The following is a 25,249-nucleotide window of genomic DNA, read 5'->3' on the forward strand; positions in this document are numbered from 1 at the left end:
CGCTGACTCTCTGATCGCTGAACTTAATGCTTCACATTTTCCTCACTTCCTCCTCTTGCCCTTTTTCTCAAAGTTACCAGGTTCTGCACTGAATGGGAACCTCAGCTCCGCTCTGGGGTCAGCTCAGCAGATGCAGGTCACTGTGCTTGTTGATGCAGGGCTCTGCTCTGGAGATCTTCTGCCTTGATAGTGGCAGCCAAGTGACCTGTGTCCGTAATAGCTGCAATTCCAGTGCTGTGCAGGGATGGTCCAGAAACTGGCTGTAATCCTAAATCCTCTCTACCCCTATACTAGAGCACCCTTCAATCTGGTTTTGGAGGAAGCAGCTTCTCTTCCTCAGGTGAACACCTCAGGTGCATTTGGCATGGATAGATCTTGGATCTGCCTTGCGCAGCGGTTTCTGTCTATCCCATCTGCATTGCTGCAGAGCCATAGGTTCGCTGGTTTGCAGGCAGATGACCCTGCCGTAGTTCTTAGGAAGGCACTGACATCCGCTGTCGCAAGACCAGATGGGATTTTGTGGGCAATGCGAACTCAAGCTGGGAAGTGAAGCTCAATGCAAATAAAACGTGATGATGTCTCAGGGTGAATAGGAATGCACCAACCAGCAAGGGACCTATCGGCAAGTTTGCAGTGTTGCAAAAGGTTGCTAAAAAGGCTTAAATTATTCCTGGGTACGTGGGATTAGAGAGAGTAACCCAATGCTATGTGTTTTTAAGTAAGAAGACTTTGAGGAAAGGATTGCAACGCTACCCTGAGGAGTAGAAATGTGCTGTAGCGATAGGCGTTTGCTCAGCACTGTGAGTAATCTTCTGGAAATCAAAAGGAATTCCCTTAAAGGAGAATGCTGTGTGTCACCCGTGGCCAAAAAAAGAGGGAGTCATGTGTTTCCTTGACAGCACATCATGTTTGCATATTTTTACTGCTGAAGCAGAGTCCTTCATCCTGATCACTGCATGCTTTCAAGTATTTTGAATGTGCCTGGGGTGCCAGGATATTAATTTCAATAGTTTTGTTTAAATAGATCATGTAAGTAATTGAGTCAGTGAGTACTTTTAATAGGGTTTCAGATACAAGCAGGGCCATTTTCATCAAGTCGATATAGTTACTTGCATTACCGGTTTCTTACCAGTATACTTTAAAGCTGGTAGATTAGAGCAGGTGCTCCAGGAACCAAAACGTTTCTTCAGGAAGTATGATTTTTCTACGACTTCATTCATGAGTTAGTGTTTGCATACCGTAGGTGACGATGAAAGAAATGACACCACAGTATATAAACAGAGTACTTAAGTGTTGTATTGTAGACAGCAAGAGCTTGGGCTTCAGCATTGGCTTTTGGTAACTTTCTTTGCATTTCTGCTTTATTGGAGATTCCCTCCCCCCCTCCCCCAGTTCCTGATTATATTCCCATCTATTCTGAAATCCTTGGCGAACACATAAGCTACAAACAGCATACGTAGTTATGAGCTGCTTTCAGGGTTTGTAGGATTGCTGATGTAGTACCTAAATAAGCAGCCTGATTTCTTTTCAAAGCATCAAACCCCCGAATCAGCAGCCTTCAAAGAAGCTGCATTTCCAAGCCGACATTCCATAAAGTAGCACATACTAATGTTGCTTGGAATTGCTGGAATAAATAGCAGTAAATAACTGGCTATCAAGAGCAATTTTCCAGGTAGTGGACTGTAGTCCAATGGGCAGAGACAGCATCTGTGATGGTGCTTCAAGGAAAGAAGCATCTTGCAGCTGGTTGTATGAAGGCTGATATTTGCATTTGCTGATTCCTTTTGACCCAGAAAAAATACCTGGTATCACCTGAGGAGAAAAGAGTAAAGTACTGAGCAAACATTGATCTCTGTAAATTTATAACAGTAGAAGGAAGTCTTTTTCTCACCAAGAGTCAAACCAATGTTGTTGCAAATCATAACAACGTTGAATTCAGATTTGCTTCTGGCCCTGCATATGCAGTATCTCTGCAGGATGTAAATGTTTTGTATGGATTCATCACCTCTGAACAAGAGTACGGCATCCCTGTAAATATCATGAGATAAAGTAAAAAGATTCCAGCTCCCTGTTTTATTACTTGCTTCTGTGTAACTCTGTATACTTCGTTTTAAATAAAAGCATACCAGTTGAAGGAGTTCTTGTGGGGCTTTACTTGTGTAAATGGGAAGGAAGGTAGGCTTGTACAGTAAGATGATGATCTCTAATGAAAACAGTACTTGCATTTGCGGCAGTCTACGTCTTTCTTCTGCAGCTATTGAGTGTCAGATAATCCACAATTAACATTCTAGAAATAAATCAGTCAATTGGTAGAAGCATCAGCACCCTTGATTGATAAATTCTACCTTTTGATGATTAAGTGATCAAAAAGTCTCTGGCTTCAAAAGGGAAAAGACAAAAGTAATTTGCATAACAAAACCCACATTGTTGTACAGCTTGCAGAAGAGAATGGCAAAATATTAAGATTTTACTACGTCCACACGGACTTGAAGCAATCTTTGCAGCAGCCCAGCTGGCTGTGAGTATCCCGGATGCCTCCGCATGCGTGTTAGACTACTTCCCTCTCACCCGTCCTGTGTTTTTCTAAAGTGCACTGCAACAGAGGCGGGTCATTCAAAACTAAGAGGCAAGCCCTGAATCCAGAGACAGGTCTTGATTGTGGCTGCATTGCTACTGCGTAAGTTATTGGACTGTTCTCCAAGATGCATCAGCCTCGGTTCCTTCTGAATTTCAGGGTTGGACACAACATTGCAGAGTTTTTTAAATGAAGCCTTTGCTCAGTGCCCATCCCATCTTTATTTTGCTTGCTGGCTGAATTGCAAGGAAAATGATGTTAAAAAATACCTTGTATTGGCTTTGTACTTTCCCTAAGTACCTTCCAGTTCAGCTGAATGCTTGTGTGCAGCCTAGTGTGTTCATCAAACAGTAACAGAAATCATGTGCCCCCTGCTACTGTAGTGGTTGGGCTTTAATGGAATACCTTTTTCTTTTTCCTGATTATCCCATTGTTTTCTGACCCATCTCCACCCTCTCTGTCTTAGTAACAATTGCCTCTACAGACTGGAAATGTATGGTCTGGAGCTATTTTATAATTCATTGGATATAGGCTTTTTATGATGCTTTGAAGACATCTGAAAACGAGAAGTACATTACAGTGAAAGCACATTCATATTTAGGGGTTAGGCTGTGAACACCTGTAGTGGAAATCATTGTAACACAGTAGAAGGACAGGACTAAAGCTATGTTTTGCCAGCTGCTGTTACAGGATGGATGTACATAATTAATGTATAAAACGTCAGTGGACATTCAAGAATTATGCAACATGGCTCTGAGGTTTTGAAAGGCTAATAAAACTTCTTGTAGTATGTGGCAAATTATATCCTTTGGCAGACTTCTAGGTCCACTATTTGCACAGTCTTGAATATGAGCTTTTAACTATACTAGCTCTTTGCTGTGTCTGTCTATAGAGTCGTGAGAGTCATTTAAACGATATTTATATGCATCATTTGATTCTTCCACTGCCACGCAAATGTTTTTGTATCCCTAGGTAAAGGAAATTATCCTCTGGAGTCCAAGGATAGTCTATTAAGTGACTGGTTTTAAGACTGGGTAAGGAAGGTGAGCAGTCAAGAGTTTCAATACTGGTCTACTCCATGGGTAAAAAGCCTGCCAGCTTTCTGCAAGCCTGACTTGGGGCAGCGTAGCGTGACAGCAGCTTCTGCCCTTGTGGGAGGACATAGGGGATGATGCCAGGATAGGTGGGTTGAACTGCCCTGGGGAAGTGAGGTTCCTCTCTCATTGCCCATATAGCGAATCTAAACGTTAGCTTCGGTTTGGCACCAAAGCTGTAGAGAGCTAAGGTTTAGGTGGGCTGAATCGTAACCGTGCCATCCTAAAGTAGATGTCCGGCTCTGTAAGTGGATGTGTTGTTGATCCCTTCTGCTCTCTGGCCAAGGCAGCTGCTGTGGACCGTTGATGGCGAGTGCCCAGGGATGGGGAGGTGTGAGGTGTGGCCTCACCAGTGCCACGTAGAGGGGAAGGATCACCTCCTTCGACCTGCTGGCAATGCTTTGCCAATACTTTTCGGGTTTATACCTGTCCTGTGAGCCCTGCAGCTTGGTGGGGATGCAACAAGATCTTTTCCTGCAGTTCCTTCGTGTGGAAGGGATTGGGCTTTTGCACTACATGGGGACATGTGCAAGTAACTGAAGTTGAAGGAGGATGGATAATTTCTAATTACTCATTAAACTGATTATGCGAGTATAGATGTTGTACAAGGTTCTCTTATATACCTTGATTTAGCTGTGATTTTACCTGTCTTACAGGGCAAAATCCTGCTCGAGTAACTCATAATCTTGTTGAAGTGAACGAAATTCAGTGTGCAGGATTCAGCCCCCAGAGGTAAACTTAGAAAAGATTCAGTAGGTGAAGAAATTTGGTTTTGATTAGCAAATGGCATTACAAGAATAATACTTATGGATTATTTCTCTACCCTACTTTCAAACAGTTATGCACATTTCCCTCATAGCTCCCTCAAATTGCTTGAGCTGGGTTGTCTTAGTTACTGTACCTCATATATAATATTGTAAATCCCTGGGAATGACTGTTGTGGGACTCATAGAAACCTGTTGATACTGAAGAACAAAGCTGACTAAAAACTGGAAATGTTTAGAGTCTTTCTCTGTGTGTATCATTTGGAAGATCCTTCAGTGTTAATTTAGGGTATTAAAAATGTAATGATTAATGCAGTTTTCTCTGTAAGGTGAATTCAGATATGCCTGTAAGTCAGAGACCAGAAAATCTGTTTGGGACAGCTAATTCAAAGCAAACGAAGTAACACTGGTTCTCTCTTGCTTTGGTTTATTATATACTGAGCACTTTTTGTATCTGTACCTCTATAGACCCTTTTGTGAAGTGAGAAGATAAAAAGAGAGCTTCAGTTCTCCTGTTACTTGTGTTTCTGTAATGCTTGCAATAGAGTGATTCATTCTTTTTTTTCTCTCTGTTTTTTCTTACAGTATCAAGCTTTTGGCTGTGCAGGAGCTGGTCGATAGAGAAGCGCTGGAAAAGGTATTTAAAAATATATCTAATACAACTGTCATAATACATTTAAGCTCTTAAAGCTCTCTGTAATAGTCGAGCTTCCTAACTTTATGGAAAATCATGCAGCATAAAATAGGACATCTTCCTAGCTACATAGTACATGAAGTCAGGGGGGCGACGTTTTGTCCAAGTTGACAGCATGCTTTTGTTGTTTTCTGATCTTACAATGGGCTTGGGGTAAGCAATGCCTCTAGCCTGCCCATATTAGCTTTCCCAAAATCAGTTCCTTGCTAACAGCTAGGATAAGTAGATGATTTGAACCGACAAAGATGAATGTCTCAAGCAGAAAGAGTGTCTGAGGAGCCCCTTTTGATCATCCAGCTCAGGAGAATGGCAGGAGGTGCCTTGGCAGAAACGTGGTTTAATTTAGTGATGAAGGGAGCAAAGCAGCTAGCTGCTCAACGTCAGCCCTAACAACACTAGCCAAGTATATGGTGTCTGCTAGCCTGAGCTCTCCTTCTGTCTGCCTTGTGCAGGGATAGGCCTGCCTTTAAGCCTAGCCTTCCAGGGAGCTGAGGGGTGTGCCATTGATCAACCATCCCAGGGATGGTGGAGTTTGCAAACAGCCTGCGCTCGGCTGTGGGGGGGAAGCAGAGAGGAGGAGCTGTGCGGAGCTGATGGCTTCCTGCATCCAGGCAACGTGGTCCTGTTCAGGGGGCGCACCCCCTGGTCCAACGCGTAAGACCCCATCGGTTTAGCCAAGGCACCGGTGCCTCAGCAGCCCGAGATCACACCTGCGGAGCCACAGCAAAACCAGTAGCCACAGAAAGCTGGAGGGTTTGTAAATGACAACATCCGGTGTCTCTCCTCAGCCACGGGTATTGCAAACACAGCGGCACCCTATAGATCATTTCCTTCTGCGTGGAGAACGAAATGGCATATTTATTGTTTTATGATTTTGCTGGCCTGGAGGGTAGGACTGGACTCCCAGTGCCCACGCTGGGACCGGTGGGTTTCCTTCGTGTTCTGCACCAGCTCCTTCGTCTAGAGGACCAAGGAGCCAGCCGGGAGGCAGCATGGAAATACGAGAGACTTGGTAGGATTCAAAGAAAACAACTGGATTCAGAGCCCTGCTAGGAAAACTGCTGCCTTTTGGCAGGCATTGAGCTGGTGCTGACCCAAGCAGCCCCCCTGTACCTATGAGTGATGACCAGGCAAGGCTCGGGGAGGAAGGAGGAAACCTTCTGCCTCGAGCGCATCCTGCCTGTGTGAAGGAGAAGGTCCTGCAGCACTGTGTTAAGGCTGCATCTGCTGGGTACTCTAGAAATACTGGGTAAAATGAAATCCAGCAGCAGCGGGTGCTTCAGCCTTGTGCTTTGCCACTGACTGGAGATGAGTTTCACAGAGGTCCTGTGTACAACCCAGTTAATTCAAGAGGGGCATCTCTTCATTGGCTTTGGTGAACTCTGATTTTGACCCAAAGAGGTGGATTTTGTTAAAAGGCAGCGACAGAGGACTAGGCAGGTGACACTGTAGTTTTTCGCATGCGAAGAAGACACGGTTCTCAACCACTCATTGTGCAAAACAGGTTAATATTCACAAATTGTCATCGTTTGCAGCAGTCAGCTTCTCTGGCACCTCGCACCCTGTACGCTTCTCACCTTTCTGTCGGGCCTGCACCTCCCTTTGTCCCAACACCTCCGAAAACACGTCTTGGCAAGGGCAAGTGACCTCAGCCTAGTGGGAATGGCTGTTTGAGGCACTGTCTGGAGTTCTGCAGGAAGCTCTTCAGAAAGGCTCAGCCTCAGAAAAATGATCTTTCTAAATTGAGCTCTCTGAATATTTGATATCTGCTTTCATACAATGCCAAGCTTAAAGAATTTAAAAGGCCAGTTTAGCCCTCTGGAAAATAACAGGGTGGAATTATGTAAGTTCAAAGAAGTTTGCTGTCTTTATTTTTTAAATACAGGAGGGGGAAAAAAGTAGACTAGGACAAAATCCCTTGTCCTGCCTGCTTGCAGAGTCAGGTTTTGAGAACACGTGCTGAGTTTTGTATTCATAAATCATTATTTCTCTGCATTATATTGCAGGAATACAGAATATTATTAAATGATAATATTTTAATATTCATTGCAAGACTGATTTTTCTGTTTTTTGAAGGGAATTTTTCTTTAAGATAGCTATGGACATGATAACCTAAAAGTGTTTTTTCTATAGGACACTTTCGAGTCTGTCATAGATGGTTTTGAACTTTTGTAACCTTATTATTTCTAAAATTCAATACTCAGCTTTGAAAGCGGTGTTACATATTTTTGACACTTGCATGGAAACCCAGAGTGAGTGGAAGCACACTGGTGAACAGCAGTGCCCCCTGAAAAGACTTATGGGCACACACTAGTGTTTGTGCTGCAGACTAGCTCGATTAAATCAAATCACATTGAAGTTAAGCGCATGTGTAGCGAGTCTCTTGAGAACCAGGGCCTTGAGACAGTATCAGAAAATTATTTGGCACTGCAAAACACAGTTTAGCGTCACCTTTTAGAAACGGGATGATGGTCTGGGAGGCGAGGCACATGAAGCAGTAGGCTGTTGGAACAAGCCGGGAGAACCTACTTCTGTAGGAACCTGACCTTCCGTATGTCACGGAACGCTTTGCCCTCGTGCTGTGCTTCAAAAGCTGCACATCAGTTATTCACTGATTGCTTACAGCAAAAGGGTTTAATGGCATTCTGACTATCTTAGATACCTTATTATCTTTAAATGTTTTTCCCACCTTGGCCATTGAAAATAAATTGATCACACCGTGAGAAGCTTTGTGTCATGCAAAGACTATTTGTTTAATTTCCTAAACCCTAATGTGTTGGCAAATTTGGCCAAAATGACCCTTTAAGCCAAAGATCTACCACACTTGGCTGCATTTATGCCTGGGGTTGCTGAGACAGAAGGGATGATTGGCTGGGTTTAATTACAGCTCCTCCTGGCTTGGGACAAGCTTGTCTGACCCTTGGATGCTGCTCATCAGCTGGTTTGTTTCTCTGGGGTGCCATGGGTGCCTGTAAGCACTGCAGAAGGGGGTGCTGCTTGTGGAGCTGGACCCCAGCACCACGCGTGCTGTCATTAAGAGGAACGGGAAAATAATAGTTTATCTTGGTGAAACAGGACCAGGTCACGTAAGAAGAACAAGAGTCTTTACGTGGAGAAAATTCTGGGTCAGAGACAGGCTTGTTTGTGTTTGTTTTGGCTGTAGCCCATCAGACCCATTCCAGCATGTACTCCATGTGAGCCGTCTCACCGGCAGCTTAAAACTAAGTGCGTGCTTACCTGCATTTTGTCTTATCTTGAACCTTCAAATCAATCTGTTTGCTTCCCCCTGCCTCCTCGCTGAGCTCACCCCGGCTGCCGTGGGATTGCATCGCTGGCATGACTTTGCTTCAGAAGTGCTGCTGCCGTTTGCTGGGGACAGCAATGAACACAGATGGCGAGATGCCAGGGGAGGGCTTGCGGTCATGACAGCCTCGTCCCCGCAAGGGTTCAAGGCCACTCAGGCTTTAGAAAGAAGTATCTCGGGCACGCAGGTTTGTTGGCGCCGCGTCCTTTATGAAGCATCTCTTCCTCAAGCACAGCTCTGGGAGAAACCCCCGGGGACACTCTTGCCCCAATGTGTTTTTGAGTACTTTACTCAGTCTAATTTTGGGAAGTCCTTAATTGCAGATGAAGAATTCTACTTGGCAAGTGTTAATTGTATTTATTTGAGGAAGGGGAAAAAATAATTTTCCTGAGGAACATGCTGTTTTTATAGTTTAAAAATAAATCTGTTTAAGTAATTAGCCAGGTGACATTTCACATTGGTTGCTGTTTTAGCATTTAAATCCGTAGTCCTTTTCCATAGGCAACAAGTATGCCAAAACGATTGTTCTCATTGGTGCTTGATGCCAGTAGGATGTGCAGGGAGAGTCATCCATATTGTAACAAAAATAAAAACATTATTTGCATTCTGTCAAATGTTCCCCCCTGAGCTTTTCAGGTGTTAACACAGGCTCTTCAGCTCATTTCTCCTTCAGAGGTAGGTTACTGAGGAAAGCTAAATAATCTATACAACATTATATTTAATAACCCCCTGACAGCTTTTTGTAAGGTAAGCCTGCTTTGGGAATAAGCAAGAGTAACCTGTTATTTTCCTATTTGTGTATTAATAAGCAAGTGCATCTGCTGTTACTCGGGATGAGAAAGGACTGTCCACTTGACTCCACAGACAGAGCAGTTTGTTGGCTTCTCATCTAGGAAATGCAAATTGTGTAACTCTGATCTGCAGTTTGTGAAAGTGTGGAATTCATCTGCAAAGTGATGATTATTCTGCTTGAAGTTGGAAGTGATCTGTCTAGACTGGCATGAGAGACACGCTGGGTGGGCTGAAGCATGGTAGGAGTTGGGGTGAGAATTGTGATTTTGTTCAGGGATGATGTTCTTGAAGTTGATGATAACTTGCAGCTTGAAAATCACGATAAGTAACATAGGTTTCACTATCAAGGTCTATCTGTGCCAGCGATGGCAAATTTATGCAGTGAGCTACGTCCAAGAGGTCAGTGAAAAGAAAGTGAGAAGAACAAAGTCATTATCAGTAGGCTTACATTGTCTGTATGGGGATTTTCACCTTCACTGGAGAAGTTTTGGAGGTCACAAATCAAAAGGGATTGGAAGTCTTTCACCTGGTATTCAGATGTAGAGGTCCTGTAGCTGTGAAGTACAGGATACATTCACTAGGCACCAGGAGAGGCAGCGATGTAGCTTCTAGCCGTCTTAGTACAGGAAGGGATCTCTGCTGTCTGCTGGCCAAATGTTACGTGGTCATCCATTGGGCATTTCTGCTGGTGTGGACATGGAGAGTTGAGATGATAGAATGAGAAAACTCTGATCAGCCTTCTCCTCCAGATAGATTCCCCCCCTCCTCCCATATGAAGAGTTATTTCTCTTTCCTCGAAGAGAACATCTTTCCCCTGTTGAATAAAATGCAAAGCTTAGCACTGTAAGCAAGCAATCCCTAAGATCTGTGCTCATTTTTTTACTTTTTCCACCTCCCTCAGCAGTACTAATGGCTGGAGTTGTCTCCCGTGATGTGATACCTGTTTCCTGGGTTTCCTCACTTGTAGGAAAGCCCAGATGTCTGTATTTGGGAGACGTTTGCTAGATGCAACCCCTTCCCATCATGCAGAATTTTCATACTGTGCCTGAGGAATCAATGAACCACAACTGGGGTGATACTGAGGAGGTGGCATTATTTTAGTAAAAGAAAATTAACCTGCCTGTCATCGATCAGAAGCAGCTTTTGTCTGAGGGGAAATGCAATGACTAATGTTGCCCACTTTTACCGGGTAAGACCTGGGAGATGAGGACAAAAGGGACTGCTTGTTTCTTTCTAGTGGCATCGCTCTAATAATGCAATCTCAGCTACAGTAAAAAACGAATTTGTAAAATGCTGAGCTGCCCTGTGCATTCCATGCTGTAGCCTTCTCCTTTCTACACAGCACGCGGAGAATTTTAACTAGAAATTTGCTTTTGTTTTCTTGATCCAGTGCACTGTTTCCTCCAGATATTATCTGAACATAAAAAGTATGACGTCAATTGAGGTTCCAGAATTTCCAGTATGAAATGCATCTGCTGGAGGTTTTTATTTATCTTTTGTCTGCTTTTGAGTAGATTGAGCCAGATCAGTGTTTAATCATGATTAAGCCCATTGTAATCTCTGTTCTTTATAAAATCCCTCTCGGAGCGGAGCAGGTTGTTTATTTGTGAAAGGTTATCCCTAGGAGCTTTTCGGTGTTTGAAAAGAGGTGCTTTCCATTTGCAGGGGTAAGCATAGGCACATTGCTTCTTGCTTGCGTGGATATAAATATGTTTGTGTGTGCACTTGCTAGGGCAGTTGAAAGTGAGCTATAACATGCCTTGACATGGAGCAGCTGGTCACCCGAGGCCATTTGCCTGGCCCATCACCATTTCCTCGGTAAAAGGACCAAGTGGCTGGTCATGCAGTCAATGCTGCCCTTGCAGGCAAACATTATTCCCTGTGTATAAGCCGGCACTGGCGTGGGAGCTACCATCAATGTCTCCTGAAGAAAGAGTAGGGAAGGACTGTTGACAACCTCCCCTGCAGAGCGAGGGTCTACCACTGCTGTCTGAGCTCTGCAGCTGCTGGGTTTGGATCACCTGGAATGTATCTGTTTCCCGCACAGCCAAAACATCCTGCACGGTTGCTGCTGTTCAGTTTTTTGGAGAGTGCAATCACACAGCAGTCCCAGAGAAGTAGGGAAGAATTGTTGTTATCCTTGATTTATGGAGGCGTGCTGGAATTACAAGGAAATCACACGATTTTGGCAGTCACCTAAGATGACCGACTAAACGGTCAGGAAGTGAACCCTAGTCTCCTGAGTCCCAGGCACTCTTGCAACGCCAAGACAGTCCTTCCTCTTTGATGTTAATTTTTTTTACTGCAGCAGACGTGTACCCCAGAAATGCAGTTAGTTAAGGACTGAGTCTTTGTGTGCATATTTTTAAATGCCATAATCCTCCTGTACAGTGTGAGCCCCGTCTTGCAATCTTGCTTTGCTTCGCAGCTGTTGATTAAAAAAGATTATAAGGCAATTGGCGATGAATGAATTAGTTGCTGTAAATGAGTTATATTTACTGCCTGTTCTTAGAACTATCCTTTCCAGTTTCCCCTTTGAAACTTAAGTATATTTGGATGTCCTCTAGAGTCAGATAAGGAAACAGCAGTGTCGATTTCAGAGAACAGGAAAAGGAGATGTAGACTTGGCCACTGACGCAGTCGGGACCTTTGATCAGTCTCTTCCAGCCCTGTTGCTGCCTCATTTTTCTGTTCCCCATTTCTAGACAGGAGGGGTGGAGTCAAGTCTGTCACTGTCTCCTTTGCCTCATTCAGCCTTGGGATGGACTTCGGCATAATTAATCAGCTAAAGTAGGTCCTCCTGCCCTGTTCCTTCAAAGCCACCATGGAGTCAATGATTGACCACTCAGACTAAAAGGAGATTATTCCAAATTGTCCAACTGATTTTATTTTAATTCTTTTTCTCGCCTTATTCCCTATTACTTACCCTTTTGCTCTCCCACACCCTTCCTATACTTCCCCCTATCTCTTTCCCTTGTCTTGCTTGTTTATCTGAGTGCAGGTAATACTCAGGGGTGCAAAGTCTTTTTTTCAGACTTCGCCACCTGGGGTCAAGAAATCTCAGAGTGAAGGCAAGTATAGCTGTTACTGTGAAGGAACAATTTTTGGCTGAATGGAGCTGGAAACGATGTTGACACCATTTCTTACAATATGAGAGGCTTCTTCGGGATTATCCCATCCACTATAAATTGACTTAGGAGCCCTGCAGTTGTACAGTGTTTGCCTCTGGTCTTTCACTTCTTTTCCTCATTTCTGTCCTCTAGGAGGGATCTAGATGGCTAGAAGTTTAAGACCTTATGGCTCTGGCCAGCTCCATGATGATGTCAGTAGCTCTCTGCAGGGGACCTATGACTACCTTGTCTTTCCAGGCCCCTCTGCTGCGAACTATTGTCAAGTGGTCAACAGCATTGGAAGCACAGGCTCTCGTCTACTAGTATCTCTGGCATATTTGATCTTGGCTGGATTTTTTTTCTCTTTAGTTGCATTGCCCATCTATTTTCTGATGATCAGTGGACTTCAATAAACAAAACACTAGAAGCCATGCTATACACATCACAGGGAGCCATGGAGAACACAGTTTGCTCTTAAAATGCTGTCCTTTAGGAGGTGCCCTCTTCTCCCCTAGAGCATGGCTGTGCCTCTCTGAGAAACAGTGGTATGGAGATTAATTATTAGCTTGGAGATTAATTAGCTTGGCATTCTTTTGTGAGGCATCTAGTCTTGTCCCTGAACAGAAGCCAAACTTACCCATTAGTAAAATCATTCTCTACTCTTCCAGAACAAGGAGAAATGGAAAATATGTGTTTCAAATGCTGGCATGTGTTTAAGTTTTGTTTCTGGATGGTAGAAGTAATAGGGGTCCTTAGTCAGTCCTTTTTCCTGGCTTTCTTCTAGAAGATGGCAGAAGGCAAAGCAAGTTCATAGAACAGGACCAGTTCTGAATAATCAGCAATTTTGGGGAAGGGTGGGGTTTTTCTTCTTTTTAATAGATTGACGTAGCAGCAAGAGTGTTTTAATGTCAGCCCAAATAATTTTTTGGTAGTTTATGTGGATTAAGTAATGCATATGCTCTCTATGGGGAGCCAGAGTCCATTGCATCTGTTAGAGCAGAACTTTGGTCAGGGTTGGAGGACAGTCCCGTAGACTCTCTGGAGGGCATGCTAGTGAGTGAAGCAAAAAGCCGTCTATTACTCATGCAAACCTATAAATAAAGAATGTGCTATTTCAGAGAGGAAGCAGTGTCAAATTGGGCTTTTTAAATTAAGGGCTAGAGATGTGAAAAAGAATGTAAGAAGTGTATGAGATTTTTTTTTAAAAAGGTGAGATGACATGTCCTAATGCTAGCAGCCTGGAAGAGATCCTCCTAATAATAAGCATTAAAAAAAAAAAAAAAAAAAAGTAATGGAATTGGATGCGAGACAGATTTAAATAACTTTACAGAAGGTGGCACAGTGTTCTGTACGGTGGCGTAATCAATGCCTGAAGGAAGAATAAATATTTGAGGCTGGCAATGGTTGTGAGTCATATTATATATTTTTCTCTTCCTTGTTTTTGTGTTCTTACCATGGAAAAGAATGCTTGCTCTAAGCAGAGATGTAAATCAGTTGGGGAAAACAGTAATACTAACAGTAGGAGAGAAATGGATGGAAGTAAAATGCCCAGTGAGTAACTATTTTTGATGCAAGGCTCTGTAGAGGTGGCCAAACTGTGACCTTGTAATAATGAGGGCTATGCCTTTTTCCTTGTGTCACAGCAGTTTTCTTAACACACTGCTTTTATTCCTTCTCATACTGCACATCAGCACAGTTCCGTCTGTCTTTACGACCATGTATATGCCAGAAAGGCACAATTTTTTATATTAAAAAACCCACAAAAAAACCCCAACTCACTTTCTAACACCTCTGGAAATGAGTAGATTTTTATCATGGGAATGGAGAGAGACTTAGGTATCTTACGTGCTTAAGCAGCTTTCCTTGATTAATAACATTCAAAACTCTGATTTCCCTGTTCCCTTTTGGTTTTGTTTGTTCTTCTTTTATATTAGCACATTTTTTAACTCTCCTCTTTTCCTCTGGCTGAAGGCAAGGTGCAGGTAAGGAGATTCAGATCATGGCAAATCGATACAGCTCACTGGTTGATTTGTTTGTTTGTTAACTGGTGAACAAGAAACTATTTCTTATCACTTTTGGGTCTCATGTTTCGTAGGATGATTTTCTCTTTGCTTTCCATATTAAGGGCTAGGTTCTGATAAACTGATTTTCAGCTCCTGTAGTCCTGGTGGTTACTGGGTGAGTAAGGTTGTACTCACGATGGTATGGTTTTACACCGCACCGCAGAAATCGATTCCCGAGTTTCATGTTTCATGAGAAAAGAATCAGCCCAGGGATTAAACAAAAAAAAAAAAAAAAAAAAAGAGAGGAGTTCCCAGGAAGCCACTGACTCCTGGTTGCCCCATGCCTTATATCTAGTCCAAATGAGCACACAGCTTAGGTCTCTGAACATCTGCTGCACAGTCTATGGCCATGCAGAGCGGTGGCCATAATGGGTCAAAACGAAGTACGTGTGCTCTGGCTAAATGTGCAGGAGCTCACTTTGTGCAAGACTTGGATCTCTGTGTCAGTCACTGCTTGAAGCAGTAGCTGTAGTAATACACTTGTAGTAGTATTTCTAAAATATCTGATGCTGCATTGCTCTAATAATCTCAATGATACCTTCCCTAAGCATACAGCTGTGTTCCCAGAGAGGTGTATTTCTAGTGGCAGAAGTGGCAGCAAAATTAAACTTGTCTTCTTCCTTTGGAAATAATGAGTTGGGGAAAAAAACTTGGAAAAGCACCTGAGTATTTACAGCAGGCAACATAGTAAAAAGTAAATAATTCAGTCGTGGGGTGGCTATGATTTTAGCACAGCTAACCAGTTGAGCAGACTGTTTTATGACAATGTGTTTGAACTCAAGCACTCATCTCTCATAAAAGCAGCTTGATGAAGAAGATAGCCTCATAGTCATGAGGGCTTCTTTTTATTCTTTATATCACATCAGTTCCCTTAGCATGCTATTATTGCTGTTAATGATTATACTGCTTACTTATGCAGAATAAAACTCTCTCTTGAAAAGGCTTCAAGAATAAATTGCAAAGATTTATGACCATCCTTGATGACCTCTTGAGCCTTAATTCCTGTATTATGCTTAAAAAAAAAAAAAGTCCTTAAGGGTACGAAAAGAAGTAGTCAGGAAATGTCTTCTGCAAAATGAGTCTGTCCCATGAAGTACAAGGAAAAAGTTCAGCTTATGAATGGAAACATGAGAAATTAAGAACCCACAAAATTTCTTCTACATGGAGGTTGGCAAATATGGGTGCTCTCTTGCATAGGGAGAGGGCAGCATAGATTTCCACCAAGCATCTGTGAAGACAACTTCCAATTAAATGGAAAACTGGCTGAAAGATGTTACATATCCCATTTTGTATCCCATTTTGACAATAGGTAGTTGAGCATCCCATAATTGTTCAGTGGTGGCCCCAGCATTTAAAATGTGTTAGGGGATTTATTGCATTGCCTCTTTCAGTTGTTGTTGTTTCGCTGCTCTGCACCAAAGGTTGCCGTGTCTTCCTTTTGAAGACCTATAAAAAGACATTGTTTATATAAATAATCACTTTTGTTTAGGATGAAGGTAGGAGAACATGCCAGTGAATGATCTGCATTGTTGTCCCGGGCACACTATGATTAAAGGCGAGCAAAGAACTGGTTTTATGGGCTACAATCTGGTTTTTTAATCATATATTCAAAGATAAAGAAAGTAATTTCCTCTTAGATATTACAAAGAATTAAGCAGTTGGGTGACTGTGGTGAACTGTAATTCATCTGGAAGGGCAGTGTAGAAACTCACTGCTAAATTTTTCCAAAATAAGTACTCGAAAAGGAAAGCAAATAACTTGGGAGTGCAAACTTAGGCTCCTGCCACTCCCCAACTGATCCTGTAAAGCCTGACTTAAAAAAAATCCGATTTGATTCAAACAGGTTTGTATATGGAAACAAATCATTACACATTTTTGATAATTGAGATAATGTTAAGGTTATCAGCATAATTATTTCCCGCACATTCATGAAGTACAATGGGTGAGTTACACAGCAGTGGCAGGAGAGAGGCGCGTGTCCAGCTGGATTCACATCCATGGGCCAGTTCAAAACAGGGCCAAGGCCATGAAGGGGCTCAGATATCTGACGCGGGAAACGATGCCTTCGGTTTGAAAAACTTGCCAATCCTACCAGGCATCCTTTAGCTGCTACCTAACCCCAGGGGTGCCTAAATGACAGAGTCCTCTGATGCTTTGCTTTCATGCTCCTCAGGTAAGCGGAGCAGTGCCTCTCTGCAGACCCAGAATTACCCCCGTCTGAAGCAGGCAGAGCGGACTTGGACAACTTAGTTTCTTGCCTATGCATAGTTGGGCTTCAAAAATGAACCTTCCTCATCCTATCTCCTCTGAGGAGCTCGGTCCCAGAGGTTTCCTTTTTTAAGTGTTAAGCTTAGAAGTGGTCTTTGCAGAAAAGCCGCGAGTTCAGGTTGTCACGTGGCTCCTGGGCAGCGGAGGCTGCGGTACAGCAAATGTTTGCTCTCTGGTCCGTAATGTGGTGCCTGGAGCACTCATTTAGGAGCTGAGAATCTGATCCCCAGAGGAAGGAAATCCTTCCTCCATGGGTGTCTGTCTGAATTACTGGGATGCTCTTTAAGAAGCAGAAGCAGCATATTTTCCAGGAAAAAATGAGTCCTACTTGAGTTGATGAAAAAGCTGTAGGTGCCAGCCTTCAGATGGACCAGGACTTGGGACCCCAATATGCATGCAATGTTATCACAACAAATGAGCTCTGTATGTCCATAGCTTGCAAAGGCACACAGAGGTGATGACTGTGCTTATAGGTGCTGTATTATTTCTGAAGAAAGACACTGGTTGAGGATTTGGCTGTGCTGAAGGGCTCTGCCTCGATTTTGCTGCTCGCAATGAGTTTATAGAGTTCTTTGAAGAATGCGTTAGATAATGTTTGTGAAGAACGTGGAAGATGGCAAGGATTTATTTGGTCATCAATCCGGATGTTTTGGTTTAGCTCTAGGAACAACAAACCAGTACATAAAGGATGGGAAGGTATTGCCCCAGGTCTCGATGACCCAGTGCAAGCAGGACACGCTAGCATGGCAGAAGGGGCAGATAAGCTTTCCAGGAGTAATTCTGTGGCTGCTGCACTTTCAGTAGATTGGTTCCTTATCTTTTTTTTTTTCATCCTAGAATTTTTCTCCTAAACTTTACAATTTTTTTATTATTTCTTCAGCTCTAACTTCATTGTAGAGTTATGTACAATTAGATACAAGAGGGAGAAGTAGAAAACTTTTTCCAACACAAATGTATAGATATGGCTGAGACTGAAACTGATTCCCTGGGGGGGGGGGTTGTTCTCCTTTGAAAATACTCATAATTATCTGTCTGTCAGACTTCTGTCTGCCTGCCAAGTTTTATTTGCCTTTATGTAATATCAATACTTGAACAACACAAGCCATAAATATTATGCAATCTTTAATGAAGTCTTCCTAGAAGGGACTAGTTGAATGGGCATGTGAAAAATGTTATATGTTGACATAGGGCCACCCCAACTTTCCCTCGTGTTATTTATATGGTTCCTCTGAACACAGTTTGTGAGTGCATCCCCCACGCCGGTGGATGCATCTATTTCTTGTGTGTGTATTTTTTGGCTACTTTTGCAAACAGGAAAGGGATACTCTCGAGGGAAAGGCAAACAAGCAATGAAGGCCTGAGACAACTGTTGTCAGTGGGAAATGGGATCCAACGTCGAGTCTCTGTTTCAGGCTTTAGCCATAATAATGCTTCCTTCCCTGCTGTTACGTTTGGTTATAGGAGAATCCAGATGTAACTGAAAGGCCTGATGCTCCTCTGTGTCCCCTTCCTCAGTTGCTCCTGCCTGTGGGGAGTGGATGCAGTGTTATTCGGCTACAGAAGTGCGCTGGGCATCCTGGCCCTGCTGCGTCTTGCATCCCCTCTTGACTTGCCTTGCACTGCCACGTGTGGCTGCACCAGGACAACAGTCCTGAAGCCTTTGACCTTTCCTTGCCCCTACCTCAATAGCCAGTTCAGTAAAATACAACACCGACAAATCTCTCCACCCCCTAACTCTGCCTCTTCCTCCTCGCAAACGTGATCTAACAAAACAGTCATCGTCTTCTGGAGCGTCCGTGTCGAATCAGGATGCTTTACTTCAAAACCAAAGGTGTTGATTTCAGGTTCTCAGAAATATTTGTAACTTTTCTGCCCCCGGCTTCCTAGGTCAGGCTTCATTAGGGTGCACCACCTGTAGCTGTGTCCTGTACGTGGTAGATTGGATTAGGATTACAGTTATTTGAGTCTGCTTTTTCAATTGGAAATAAAAGTACAGGCTACTCGGGTGAATAAAGAAAAGAAAGGATAACGTGCATTTAATTCCAGGAACGTGATTTTTAGCTTATACAATACCCAGTGATGGAGCAGGGAAGGCATATATATATATATATTAAAGGATAGATTAAAAAAGAGCAGTGCCAGATGGTCCCATGAAGCCACTGCCACTTTTGTTGTATCTTCTATCAGAAATATATTAGATCATGTTTCAGGATTGGAGTTTTATTGGAGAGGGTTGGGGGGCTTCTCCTCAAGTGCCACTGCACAATTTACAAGGAGTACTATAGAGCTCTTCTGTTTACCCTTTCCTGAAGCACTAGCATCACTGGGAGATGCTCTGTAGCACAGAACAGCCGTTACCTTGGTGTTTTCCAGCCCATTACCTGCAGATTCCTGTGGTCCATGAACTACTACTAAGAGGTCCCTCAAAAGTAGCAGGAAAGTGAGTCCACTACCAGAAGACTTAAATTTTTCATGCACAAGTACAGATTTCTACTTCAAGATTTATCCAGGATCTACGATTTGAAACAAGGTGGTGAATTTTGACCTAGTAATATAGTTTAACATCTGTTTTTGCTGGTCAGTGTCTCCTTTTCAACTATTGCCAGCTCCCACACTCGAACTCCAAGTCTCTGTCACCATGATGATGTCAAATCTTTACTAATATGACACCTTAACATAGCTGAAATAATAAGGAATTGGTAGAAGTTTCGTATGCATCTCTGGTACTCATTAAAGCTGCTCCCTCTAGTGCCTGTTAAAAATAAAGGAACTGTGTATATGTGACATTTAGAAATGGAATATTTATTCCCTAGCTCTCATCTCTCCTCTTGGTTAAGAGGCACCAAAATCACCTTTGCTTTGATGAAGTAAGTTGTTGTTGTAAGTTGTTGTTTACCTTTACTGCAGTGCCCTTTTGGCCTGGAAGCTTCTGTGGTAATTAACCAAAATGGACAGTTAATTGCTTTGAGTGCCTTTCTAAAGTTCAGGCGATGATTACTGCACCGAGACGTACAGTGCCATAACAACAGGCTCACCCTGGAAGCTCCTCCTCACTTCCTTCCCTGGAAGCTCCTCTCCTCGCCCTCCTTACAGCCTCTGCTCTGACGCCAGGTCTGAAATGAAAGTGTCCTCCAAAGAGGAATCACTGGCTAATAAGAAATGTTTAATTTATTAAGCCCTAAGACACTGTTTTCCTGGGTCATATTTAGTTTCATCAGGGTTTAGGAGTAACGCACCCTCTTTTCGAGCAAAGGATGCTCACCTCAGGGGAGGTTGCTGGCTCAATGTGGTCCCCAGTGCTGGTATTACCAGAGTAACACTTGACAGGCAAAGATGTTCAGCATGGAGTGGTGTCGTCATCTGGAAAAGATGACCCTGCTGTGCCTGGTTGGGGACTGGCTGCACAAATAGCACCCTGAAAGAAAACAAAGATTAACCAGGACATCCTGAACAAGAGGTGGTGAGATCTGCTCGTGGGCTACTGCAGGGTGCTCGCTGGCAGCTCTCCTAGTGTGCAGAGTGTGCACTGGAAGAGATTTAACTTAATGCACAAATTAGATGCTCTTGCTGGCAGTGCTTGGAGTGTCTTGGGGAGGCAGGCAGGTAGGTGTGTTAGAGAGTCTGTAACTCCCTTATGATCTCCAGCACGTGCCAGCCCAGCGTAGGTTCTTCTCCCTGCTCCCAAATTAGTCCAAGACCCCTTGCCTTCCCCTCTCCAGTCCCTCCTCAAATGTGCGTTTCCCCAGCTTCTTCCAACTGCCCTCTGTTCTTTTCTAGTGTCAGTCATAAGCTCATTCCAGTACCCGTCTCTGCTTCTGGAGGGGCTGGGAGCAACAGGCACCAGCTCCTTATCAGGGTGGACAAAGAGCAATTACGTCTTTGGATCCTCCCTTCTTGGGAAAATGGTATGTTGCTGATGAGCAAAGGCAACAGGGCTTGTCCTAATCCTGGGGTGATGTGGCCCTTGTTGGTGCGTTGCACGCCAAATGGGGGCACTGGGCAGGTACTTGGCACGAGCGGGTTGACCTCTCAAGAGCACAGGCTGCTCTTTGCCTAGAGCATGCCTGGAGCCTGGTGCTGCCATGTTCCTGCTCCCTTGCAGCACTGCCTATCCCACAAAAACCAGCACCCAGCTGCAAGAGAGACCGCGGCGGCATAGGTGTAATGCAGAGCGTCCTTGTAAATAAGCCCTGGTGCTGTTGGTATTATGGTATGTGTGTGAGTTTTGACTCGGTCTGTGTAGGATTTAATGAAGAAAGTGATTGAATTTCAGGCAACTTGCAGCCTGAAAGACTCTAGAGAAAAACAAAACTAGAACTTTTTTCATTAGGAGGATTTTGGAAAAAAAAAAAGTTGTTCTGATTGACTGAGATTTTAATTTTGATTTTTCTTTTCCACTTGAAGAACTGCTCCTCAAAGGGATTGGCAGAGCTCTAACTTAGTTTTGCAAAGGAGGAAAGGCATTTTTTTCATTCCCAATGTGGGCTAGGAGCTTGTCTATATTTTTACTGTACAAGGGAAAGCGTAATGTTGTTTGACATTGGGTTTTGTGAGCAGAACAACATGATTTGAGAAATGCCCTTCTCACTTCAGCAAAAAACCCATGACCTAAGCGAGTATGCTGTCACAGCTTCAAAATCTGTGTGCCTGTAAGCCCTGGAAAATGGGCACAGATTAAAGTCAGCTGCTGTAGGCCAAGTTCTCCATTGCTGCAACTGTACCCAGAATGGGCTGATGGCTTTTTTGTGAACAAACTGTGTAATCTTATTTGTCATCTTTTTGTTTGAGCAAAGATAAATCAAGGCCTTTAAAAAAAAAAAAAAAAAATCAATTTGGAGGAAACAAAATATTCAAACTAGTCAACTGCAGATGTTCTTTTTAATAAAGTGATGGTTTCTGTAGGATTTATTCAGCCCTGTCGTATACTTTGTGCTGGCTGGACTTTCTAGGCAGCTGCAACCCAGAGAGAAGTTAACTCTTTTGTCAGGATACAGTTGAACTCCTTATTTCAACAAATTTTTTTTGCTGATTTAAGTTATTTAAATGTTAGAAAACTCATTCACCAAATTCACGCTGTTTACAGTCATCAAAATGACATCAGGAATGAATAATTGTTGCTGCCGTGATTGATTGTGTTTATTAGGGTAGCACCTGGCAATCAGTTGAGAGCAGAGCTCTGTTCCCAGGCTGTGCAAACACCCTGCGTGCCTCCTCGTTTAATAAATCAGCCCAGCCCCAGCGCTGCCTGAAGGTATATAACGGACAATAACGTGGTATGTTAACACAGCATCTTGAATAAGAAGCCTCAGCCAATCTCTGCATTTCAGAAGACTGTTTTAAAAGGCGTGCCAAGCATTTTCGCTTCGGGTGTGCAACCAAAATGACTCTCAGCCTTCCGAGGCAAAACAGGGTTGCTGGGTTGCGTGTATCTGAGAAGTCAATGCTTACAGCTTCAGCCTCCAGGATGCTGAACTTGCAGACAAGGCAGTTAGTGAAAGAGCAGGGTTTGATTTTTATTTTTTAATTAAAAGATAAAATAAACATGAGAATAGCTGTCCCATCATTTTGCTGATACCCACATAGGAAACACTTATACCCGTGCAGTTTATCACTGTAGCTCTTCAAACTGTTTGGCATGTTCCACTGCAAAGAGTCACTGTGTACAGGAAGTTATTGTTTGCCTTGAAAATCTTTCTTTGTTAAATTGCTTGATTTGGAGGGACATTCTGGATACAAGATTTTGTCTGAGGATACTCTTTCACTGTGAAAACCTCTGCGTTTCAACGCAGTTTTTCCAGCGTCGGAACAAAGTGATGCACAGTGAAAGTCCCTGTTGCTCTTTTGCAACAATTACTTTTTACTAGCCCCTTTCCCCACAGCCAGAGCTGCTGCGTGCGGGCCCTTCTGCGCATTTGGGGCGTTCGGCTGCCTCCTCTCCCTGCCAGCCTCCAGCCCGAGTCTGCCTGGACCTGATATCAGCTTTGCCAAGGGCTGTAACTCCTCCTATTAAGCTTTATTTTGAAACTCCTGGCAAAAGGTATTCCATATTTTCCGCATCAGGGGTTTCAGATTCCAGATTTTGCAGGGCATAGGGGTTTTTTTAATTATTTTTTTTTTTTTTTTTTTAATTTCAATCTCAAGATGTTACCTGGGTGGACTTGAGGGCTTTCCACGGTGTCCACAGTTACTGTATCCCTGATCTGTTGGGCATTAGGGCGCAGCCTCTATAGCTCTGACCGTGTGCTTGGACACGTAAAGGTGTCTGAGTGCTGTGGCTGTACAGCAGTGTCCAGGAAGACGAACGCCTCTGGGGAGCATCAGAAGGATCTGCTGGATCTGTGTGCAAGTGTGCAGCCAATCCCTTTGTGCATGGGGAGTCTCAGGCATGTGTCCCTGGTGTAAAGTCTGAGGAGCCTTAACCCCAAAACGCCAGCTATTGAGCTTGGCCTACACCCTTCCTCTTGTGTTGTGCCGGTGGCCTCGGTGTTGGAGCGGAGCCCGCCACGCTACGAGGGCTTCCTGCCCCCCGGGAGGATTCGGCAGCTGTTCATGAAGCCCCTCGGGAGGTGGGATACGGTGCCGTCAGCATCTTTGGAGGCAGCACAGAGGAAACCCCTTTCCAGTCAAACAAGTAGCTTTGGAGGAAAAAAAAAGAGTCTGAGGGAGAAACATTCTACTCACAGCATTTGCACTGAGTTATTTTAATTTTTATTTATCTCCAAGTAATGTCCAGTTGGGAACGAGTCAGCCTGGGATGTGGCCCAGACCACCTCCTTAGCGAGCCTTCAGAGAGGACAGAGAGCACAGCCTGCGCTCCACGGTGTCTCTTACCAATGCCTCATTACATGCTTTATTTTGCAATTTTTTTAAAACCCTACAAAGCTGATGTTTTCTTTTTTTTTTCCCTTTCCTTTCTCTCTAGTTTTGTATGGAGCTGAACCAGCCGACGTTGCCAAACATCCGCAAGTGGAAGGGCCCTAGAGGATGTTGGAAGGGTGTTGTTTCCGAAAAACCCTCAGGCCAACTACACAAGGTACATTAATCCCTAAGTCTGAACTTTGGCTTTGCTTTTTTTTCCCCTCTAGCCAAGGACACATTTTGAATGTTTAAGGCAAAATGTTTTGCAAATCTTTTTTGGCAAGGTTTGCGTCTCTTGTTTTTTAAGCTGACTGTTCCTGTAGCTTTCAATTCGACTGTGCGATTGATTTTTTGGAAGAATTGTTTTCCTCAGCCTGTGGCACACTTGTAAGGAGGAAGGTGTGTGTGTTTGGGGGAGGTATGGTGGATAAAAGCAGTTTAGAAATATAGAAGAAAGGCTACACATTAGGACAAGGAAAGAGTCCTTGGTTTTGTGCCTGGCAGGCTGCAGTACTTCTGAATTTTTTTGTGCTTGTCACCTGAGCTTGTTCCCTAGCACAGCACCGGCTGGCATTCAGAAGGGCTCCCCATTTTCCTAGTTTGCAAGTGAAGACCCCGCAGAGAGGCCATGCAGCCTGCCATCCTCCTCTGGAAGGGGAGCTTATCTCACGCATTCCCCAAAGTGCAAAGTGCTCTGCACAGGTGTTTAAAATGCTGTGGACTCCGTTTGAAATCTGCACCGTGCTGCACTGTGCTTTTCCCTGCAGCATCTTCTGCCATGGGAATATATATATGTACTGCAGTGAGGTACTAATTTATAAGGTGGTGACAGCTGCACCTGCTACCCTTGACAGTATTCAAGGTATAGCTATATTGGGCTGGACACCACTAACAGTGCCCAAAAGCGGTCTCTCCCAAGGGAAATCTCTCTTTTTTCCCTTTAAGGGCGCTAATGAGTTTTCAGAGCAAGGTCCTCCCTGGGCTCGAGCCTGTTGTTGCTGAAGGGGATCATTCTCATGCTGCAGTTATTGCAGTGTGGATGTTGTTGTGGGATAGAAGCAGGAACTGAGACCTGTCATGTAATGAATGGTGCCTAGCAGTACGTAGGGCCGTCTTCATCTACTCTGAGCACTGTCGTTATTAAATATGTGGCTGCAATTGTATCCCATAATCACGCTGCTTAGAATCCACATTTCCTTAATTTGGCTTTTCCACATCAGGTTGCATCACCGTTCATTGGTTTTGGACTGATGTTTTTGGGAGGTGCACCTCCTTTTATTGCCCTTCTGAGTAAAAGCCAAGAATGAGGGGGGAAAAAACCCAAACCAAAACCCACTACCTGAGCAGCAGAAGGACTGGACTCTAGCTACCACTAGAAAGACACGAAGGGTCTGAATGTGTCCAAGGTTTAATACAATTCACACTGAATTCTGATGCAGAGTGCAAATCCCCTTCAGGACATTTTTATTCCTGGTTGGAGTTTTCCTTTGGGATCTCTTGTTAGGCCAGATCATTAAAACACTGAATTTAAAAAGTTGTGCAAAGTTGTCGAAGTTGTTCCCTCCGTTTTTTCTTTTCTTCCAAGAATTATTAATAATTGTCTCAGAGTTTCTATGTTAAATCCAGAGTCTTTAGTCAGTTCTTTCTTGAGCTATATTTCCAAAGATAACAATGATATGGGCTGAGTGCATAAAAATCATCATCTACCTTGTTTTACTGGTAGGGAT

At 43.6% G+C, this 25,249-nt stretch overlaps 1 protein-coding gene across 1 annotated transcript in view; it reads left to right on the forward strand.

Annotated features, from left to right (window-relative positions):
* The window catches only part of EEPD1 (endonuclease/exonuclease/phosphatase family domain containing 1), a 64,233-nt gene that overhangs the window by 29,347 nt on the left and 9,637 nt on the right, over positions 1–25,249 (forward strand). The window contains exons 2-3 of the mRNA XM_050891294.1: positions 5,019–5,070; positions 23,587–23,697. Of these exons, the coding sequence (XP_050747251.1) occupies positions 5,019–5,070; positions 23,587–23,697 (163 nt within the window). The remainder of the gene's footprint in view (positions 1–5,018; positions 5,071–23,586; positions 23,698–25,249) is intronic.

This window comes from Gymnogyps californianus, chromosome 2 (genome assembly GCF_018139145.2).
Source record: "Gymnogyps californianus isolate 813 chromosome 2, ASM1813914v2, whole genome shotgun sequence".
Lineage (NCBI taxonomy): Eukaryota > Metazoa > Chordata > Aves > Accipitriformes > Cathartidae > Gymnogyps > Gymnogyps californianus.